This window comes from Lemur catta, chromosome 19 (assembly GCF_020740605.2).
Source record: "Lemur catta isolate mLemCat1 chromosome 19, mLemCat1.pri, whole genome shotgun sequence".
Classification (NCBI taxonomy): Eukaryota; Metazoa; Chordata; class Mammalia; order Primates; family Lemuridae; genus Lemur; species Lemur catta.
This window is the reverse complement of record NC_059146.1, coordinates 33,721,564-33,729,097: the sequence shown is the minus strand read 5'-3', so window position 1 is coordinate 33,729,097 and position 7,534 is coordinate 33,721,564. Positions and strand designations below refer to the sequence as shown.

The 7,534-nt window shown below is 53.5% G+C and overlaps 1 protein-coding gene across 2 annotated transcripts in view; it reads right to left on the bottom strand.

The window, feature by feature from the left end:
- Positions 1–5,576: 5,576 nt before the first annotated feature.
- Positions 5,577–7,534, bottom strand: part of CEP89 (centrosomal protein 89) — a 53,491-nt gene continuing 51,533 nt past the window's right edge. For both annotated transcript variants that reach the window (XM_045531905.1, XM_045531906.1), the window contains one exon: positions 5,577–6,833. In XM_045531905.1, the coding sequence (XP_045387861.1) occupies positions 6,464–6,833 (370 nt within the window). In that variant the 3' untranslated portion in view covers positions 5,577–6,463. The remainder of the gene's footprint in view (positions 6,834–7,534) is intronic.

Sequence of the window (7,534 nt, the reverse complement as noted above, 5' to 3'; positions counted from 1 at the left end):
TCCCTGGGTCAGGACTGCACCCAGCAGGCTGATGTTCTAACAGAAGCCATTGAGGAAAGCAGGGTGGGACAGTGGTCCCCAGTGGACCCAGGCAGCCCTGCAACCCACCGACCAGCCACATGGCCTGGTGGTTACTGAGCCTCTCTGCAAGGATCAGGTTCTGAACCTGTAAAATGGGCCAGTAACAGCACCCCCAGGGAACCATAACACTGAACTTGAGCGCTCCGGGAACACAGAGCACCCCTGGTCTTCAGCAGTCCGGAACATCTGGATGTGAGCACCCTTTGCCCAGTCAGAGATCTCGGCTTCAGTTATTTCTGGTTCATGGTGAGCATTTCCTAAAGCCGTGCTTCTCACCTGCACCCCCACAGGGTGAGTAGTCAACAGTTACCATAGGTTGGGTTTTTGTTCATGGAAAATAATACAGATTTGATTTAAAAACCAAAAATTTCCCCAGTTCTTCTTCAAGACTGAAACCATCCTCACAGGGTTAACAGGAATTATTACACATGCTGGGTTCTGGGCAGAAATATCGCTATAATTAAGCGTCAATCGGTGCACTTTGGCCCACTTCCCTGCAACACCAGTCACAGCCCTAGACACTGACAACTGGCGTCCCCATCGTCCTACAGATGGAATCTCTGACGTGAGAATCATAAGACTTTTGTTTCGGAATTGCTCAAGATGTTGCTCAGATCCCGATTCCAGTGGAAAGGCTGAGCAACCAGTTTGAAGACCCCCGTGGAGGAACCGCAGCAGGAGAATGCAGTTTCTTCTTCTCCTCGTCTCGCGACTTCACCTGACACTCTCAGACCAATCAACGATCCATTGCCACACCTTGGCCCACTACACGCCAAACCCCATAAAGTCCCCAAACTCCTCAGGGAGATGCATTTGAGGTTTCCTTCTGTCTCCTAGTTCAAGGCCCCACGACTACACCTTTCTCTGCTGCAACCGGTGTCGCAGTGTATCGGCTTGGTGCGTGCATCGTGGTGCGTGCATCGTGCCGCATGCATCGTGCCACATGCATCTTGCATCGTGCTGTGTGCATCGTGCTGCATCTGCATCCTGCTGCATACATCGTGCTGTGTGCTGCGTGCATTGTGCTACATGCATTGTGCTGCGTGCATCCTGTATCCTGCTGTATGCATCGTGCTGCGTGCATCTGCATCCTGCTGCATGCATCGTGCTGTGTGCATCGTGCTGTGTGCATCTGCATCCTGCATCGTGCTGCGTGCATTGTGCCATATGCATCTGCATCCTGCATTGTGCTGCGTGCATTGTGCTGCATGCATCTGCATCCTGCATCGGGCAAGGAAACTGTTACAGTTACAAGGCCTTTGGCTCACTGTGGACCAGCTCTTCTACCATGTGGCTGAGGTTTTACCTCCCTGCAGCCAATTCCCTCTTACAGTTATTTCCTAGGAACCTTCATACAACTCCATTATTTCTTAAGTTTCTGCTAAAGCTCTTGACCTTCACTCTCAGACTGTGCTTTTTCTGATCGCAAAGGTGCTTGCAGTTTAAAGATATTAATGACATCTACATTTTATCTTACATTTGGTACATATTTAGTTCCTGTTAGGGAGGGGAAAGTGGCTCCTTCGGCCCTTCTAGGTTGTTTGGTTGGGCTACGAATTGACAGAAGACAGATTAACAGGAGAAAAACTGTTTCAATTGTGTACACGAGGATGAGTCGCATGAAACATGGAGGGCCAGATGATTGACACTTATACAGCATCCTGAACCACAGAAAAGAGCAGGGGATGGGGGTGTCTGTGGGTGGCAGAGACAAGCCATAGGAGGATGCAGGGAGGAAATGCATGGTGAATAAAGGCTGTCTTCTTGTGCGGACGAGAAGTCTCTCAGGTACTGAAAGTTGCCCGCGAGCAGCTCTCTTCCTGATTTACTAATGAAGATTTCCTTCCTAGACATAAATTTCTTTTATAAAAGGGCAGCTTTTCAGAGCTACTCCTGTGTCTACAGTTTCTTAGAATAAGCAGCTCAAAATATGCCAAAGCCTATTTTGGGTGGTGCACCTGGTTTCCACAGTCATTCTGGGGTGGCGTGTCCTGCACCCTAACATTCCCTTCCCCCATGATGGTTTGCACAGACGTGATGCAGATCCATCTCCCGCTGCCTCTGGGCTCTGCCCAGGGAACCTTGTTCTCCATTCACCTTCCTCGTGGCAAAGGGAGGGTCTTTGGCAAACATCCAGGCAAAAGCTGGATCTTCCTTTACCACTTAAAACTTGTTCCAGACCCACCTTCGAGTTTTCAAACTTTTCCCTGTGCATTCAGCTCACTCGGTCTTATCTTCCTTTCCATGGCTGCCAACAGTAGCTTGGGCCTTTGGGGGACCCCAAAGACAGATATGGCAGGTATAACCCAGACGTAAGAGGTGTTCATGCCCCCACCTCAATTCCAGTCACAACTCAGGGAGAGTCAGCAGGGTGTGCAAAGTCCTCCAATGCAGGGACTCACAGCCTGGCCATAAAACAATTAGCAAGGAAAGCAAATTTCAAAACTTATCTACAATCTAGATCTATATATATCCAAGAACTACGGGAATAGTGTAATTCTGCCTTTGTCCTTTGTCTGTCATTTTTATGTGCTTCAAGTAACACAGTTTTTCATGGATAACCTGCTTGGGGAAACCAGTGCTGTTTCAGAGAATCATCATTTTTCCTAAACAGGACTTCTTCCCATCCTGCTCCCTAAACCCACACCAGAAACTTATCACTGTTCGTTATGAGGAAAAGTCGTGTTGTTAGCTGGTGAGGCTGGACACAGATGGTTCTGCACAATTAAATATCTTCAATAAAGAGTTACAGTTTTTGGTAATCTTGTTCCTATCTGCCCAGCAGTCACGCTGGTGGGCTACCCACCAACCAAAGAGCCTGACTCCTCCAGCCCTGGGGGAGGGCTCAGGACCCCCGCTCAGGCAAGAGGCCACCCTTTCCCAGGATTTGTATCCTGAGTGGAGAAGTGCAGGGAAGGCTGACAATGTCCAACTCCTGAGACCCCCAAGGCTATCCTGGTTTCTGTCCGTCTCAAAACATGGTGGGTAAGTTGGGTGTGGTGGCGCATGCCTGTGGTCCCAGCTGCTTGGGAAGCTGAGGCGGGAGGATCGCTTAAGCCCAGGATTCAAGTCCAGCCTAAGCAACATAGCAAGATTGTATCTCTAAAAAAATTAAATAGGTGGGAGCCACCCAGTGTACAATTCCAAAATATTTCCTTCTTTCCCTTAACATTTCTGTAGTTTCTGTTGCTTGCAACCCAACCATGTGCTCCATATACTACACATGGGCCCTTCATTTTCTTTCTTTTTTTTTTTTTCTTTGAGACAGAGTCTGTCTCTGTTGCCTGGGCTAGAGTGCCGTGGCGTCAGCCTAGCTCACAGCAACCTCAGACTCCTGGGCTCAAGTGATCCTTCTGCCTCAGCCTCCCAAGTAGCTGGGACTACAGACATGTGTCACCATGCCCTGCTAATTTTTCCATATATATTTTTAGCTGTCCATGTAATTTCTTTCTATTTTTTAGTAGAGATGGGGTCTTGCTCTTGCTCAGGCTGGTCTCAAACTCCTGAGCTCAAACAATCCGCCCACCTCAGCCTCCCAGAGTGCTAGGATTACAGGCATGAGCCACTGCGCCCAGCCGGCCCTTCATTTTCAAAGACTTTTTCTTCACTGAAATACCCAGGACCCTCCTGAACAGGTGTGGCACGGGTGCTGCTGATGGCCTCAAGGTGGCAGGTGCTCTCACCTCCGTGTCTGCCGGTGCGCCTACTCCCTCGTCTCTACCCCCTTTTCAGAGTGCTCTCATGGGTGGATTGGAAAACAGGGGTCGGGGCACAGAGCACCCAGCACGGGGGCAGGCGCCAGCCCAGCCCTCCGCAGCAGATGTCCTGTCCAGCTCCAGGAAGCTGCCGCATGGACTCCCTACCTTTGAAGCCCACCGGTCAGCCTGGGTCCTCACCAACTACCTCGTGCCGCGGTTGGGAGACCATATAGCTGCACAAGCAGCCCAGCAGCCCCTGCCGATACGTAAGCTTGGGGAACCGCCTTTTCTCTTCCAACACTCCACCCCACCACGAGAAATGAGTCTGGGGGGCCATGGACTCTTGGTCCCGAGAAAACCCAGAGGCCAGACCAGCCGCGACACTCCCCTAGTCCCCTCCCAACTGCCAGCTACTCCTTAGCTGCTGACACCAGCCCAGCCGGGACGGAGCAGAGAGGTGCCAAGGGCCTGGTCATGCTGGCCCTCCCCATCCTGCCACCGTGTCGTGGGAGGATGATGCTTCCTCGTCACACGAGGATTCGGAGTTCAGCTCAGCTCCGTCCCGAGAGGCGAAGCGCCACGCCCCCCCGGCCCAGGGAGGGCGCTCCTGAGCCCCCCACACTGGCAATTGCACCTTTCACTCCCGCGGACAGTACGGGTGGGTGAGGGGTCCAGGCCCAGTGCCAGCCGAGCTCTGGAAACCAAATGCCAGGGTCCCTTCTCCTTGAATCTCTTGCCTCTCAAAACGTTTGCTGACACCACCAGGTGTTGGTGAGGACAGGGAGCAACCGAACCCACGCAACGCTTGTCAGTGTAAAATGACCTAAACACTTAGGAAACAGGTCTGGCAATTTCTCTCTTAACTGAGGTGAGGTACCTTTAACACAACATCAACCATTTTAGCCATTTTTGAGTGTACAACTCAGCGTCGTAAGTACATTAAGGACGCTCTCCGGCTCTCACGACAAACTCACACCCGTGCGCCCGTAGTGCCAAAGCCAGCAGGGCTCCTGGGACTTCCCGGGTCAGGTTTTACAGCTGTTTGACTTTGGTCACCTGCAACTTGACTGGGAACTTTCCAGTACCACAGAAAACCTCACTGGGCCCAGGAAAGAGCCCAACAGATTGGAAACCGCAGGATGAAATGCACGGGAGCCTCCTCCCGCGGTCCCAGCTCTCCCGGGTCTGCTCTTGCGCTCCCGAGTGCTCACAGAGCCCTCGCCACCCCTCCCCAGCTCCCGAAATCCGTCCTCTCTGCAAGGCCCGGGGCACACCGACCCTCCACCAGCCCCCTAATGGCCTCTGGACATCTCTGGGAACCTTGGAGCTCTCCGAGCGTCTCAGCTGCCTCCCCTCCCCGCTAGGCCGGGACACTCAGCTCCTCTGCCCCGCCCCCCTGCCCTGGCCACAGTGTCGTCCCAGGTTGCCGAACTCAGTACGTCTGCACTGTGAGAACCGTGAAGCAGAAAATGAAAGGATGTTCACTTCTCAAGGGAATAAAACGCTCTCGTAAAAGGCAGAACAAGACAGGGATGTCAAAAGTGGTTGGTTCTCTAGGTAATGATGACAACGGCAATGTCCCCATGTCCCCAGTGACAAGCCAGCCCCTGCTCACAAGGCTTGCTGGGCAGCTGCCACCCTTCGGCCTGGCTGCAGATCGCTGGAGAGCTCTGATAACAAAGAACCCCTTGAAACAACGTGAAGGCTGTTTGCTAGGTCCCCTCCTCGTGAGATGACACCGTTTTAACTTCTGTTGGGTCTTACTACCTCTTGTAAAATAAAATAAAATTAGAACAATTTAAATGTTGAGCAAGTTTAATACAATGTAAAAGAACTCAAAGCCTTTAGGATGGTAAAGGAAACAAAGGTAAAAGAACTAGGATTTTCAGTCTCAACTTTCCACCCAGCAACGGAAGAGCACGTGCGTAACTTCCCTCCGCGACCGAGGACCAGGCGACTCACACCAGAGACGGCGCAAGCCCTGGCGGGGAGGGCTCTGGGAAGGGCGTGTTTTGGGGGTTCCAGCCCTTCCCTCCCACACTTTAGGGTCCCTTGTAGCCCGATGTCCCCGAGCTCCTACAGCTCACCCGGGGCGTGGCTGTAGGTATCTGGCACTTATGCCGGGAAATCCCAGTGAACGGTCCCGAGAGGCTGGGATAATTTACCTGCGAAGGCACAGAGGGGACACAACACGGCCCCGGTCTCTCTCCGGGTGGCGGCAGTGAGGCAGGGACTCCACCTCAGTGCTCCAAGCCAGGGTCTCGTCACAGAGGCGGGGAGCTGTGGCCCCAGAGTAAATCACCTCCCCAGGAGGCTAGGGAAGGGTCAGGGCAGAGAGAAGAGCAGGTTTGTGCAACTTACTGAGCGCCAGCACCTTGGTTTTTAGCAAACAAGAAAACACCACCTGGGCCTAGCACACAGCCACCGTCACTGCTGCCACCATCGACGGGTTTCCGCAGCGACACTTCTAACACCAGCACCAGGGTTTGTCCCACCTGTCCCGTCCCTCTGCTGCTTTCCCAGCTGCACGTCTGAGAGCTGGGGGACAGGCCAGCAGGTCACCTGCTAACCTGAGCAATGCGGGTCACAGAGCTGGTCTCAGTGGCCACGTGGCCAGAGAACACGCACTGGCTGAAGATGTTTCAGCAACAAAACGTTAAATGCGGATTAAATGCGGAAACAGCTTATTTCCTCCCCGCCCTGCAGTGCTCGGCGGGGTTCTGCGCGTCCTCCTGCCACTGCAGTCTCTCCTCCGGGGGCAAGGGACTGGCCGTCCCCCGCCTGCGCACGGCAGACCTTTCGGGCTGCGGGGGCCTCTCCACAGGCTCCTGCGCACCGTGGCAGGCGATGGCAGGAGGCTTTGCATGGCAGTAGCTAAAGTCACAGCCAACCAGCAGGTCTCCCTGAGAGGCGCCGTCGAAGCAGCGGTCCTCCAAAGCTCTGGTGCTGTCCCACATGCCTGTCCTCGCCAGCGTGGCCCGTAGAAGTTCTCGGATTCTTCGGTTTTCCTTGGAGGCAGACTCCCAAATAACTTCAAGTTCACCTTCCATTTCTCTGAAGGAAATAAAGGAAGCAAAGGAAAAGTTTAAAATAGCACAATTTAAAAAATATTTATAGAGTAAGAACTCAAGGGAAAGAATGCCAACATCAGAGAACGACAGCCCATTGTGTTTGGGTTCTGAAGCAGAGACTCCAATGTGGAATGAAACGCCCAGCTGCCCTGGAAATAGAAAGAAACACAAAGGCACGGGCTGCAAAAGGATCTCTCACCTTCCGCCTCTGAGTTTGCCTTTTCCTTTACTTTGGCATCCGTGACACAGCCGCTGCCCTCCAAAGAATGGGCAAGCGCATGTACAGTAACGAGACACAGCGACCTTGCTGCTGACCTAGGCCAGTCGGACGCCGGAGCACAGTGGCCTGGCTGCGGGTGTCCCCACAGCGTGGGCCCTGTAGGCCTCTCCTGTGTCCCCTCTGCCTGTCCCCACTGCGACCCAGCCAACATCAGGGACCATCCACAGAGCCACTGATGGGCCCAGACATAAAGAGTGAGTTGGGGGTGAGGGGGGGGACTTATAACTGGACCGGGCGCCAGGAGGGTGAGTGCCCAGAGGGAAGGAAGCTCGTGAGAAACAGAAAGGGCAGCAAAGCAGCATTTCCCGAGCAAGGACTCAGTGCCAGGTGCCAGAGGAGGGTGCTGCAGGGTGCAGCGGGTACAAAGGTATCCACATCGTCACAGGGCGGTGGCCCACTGGGGT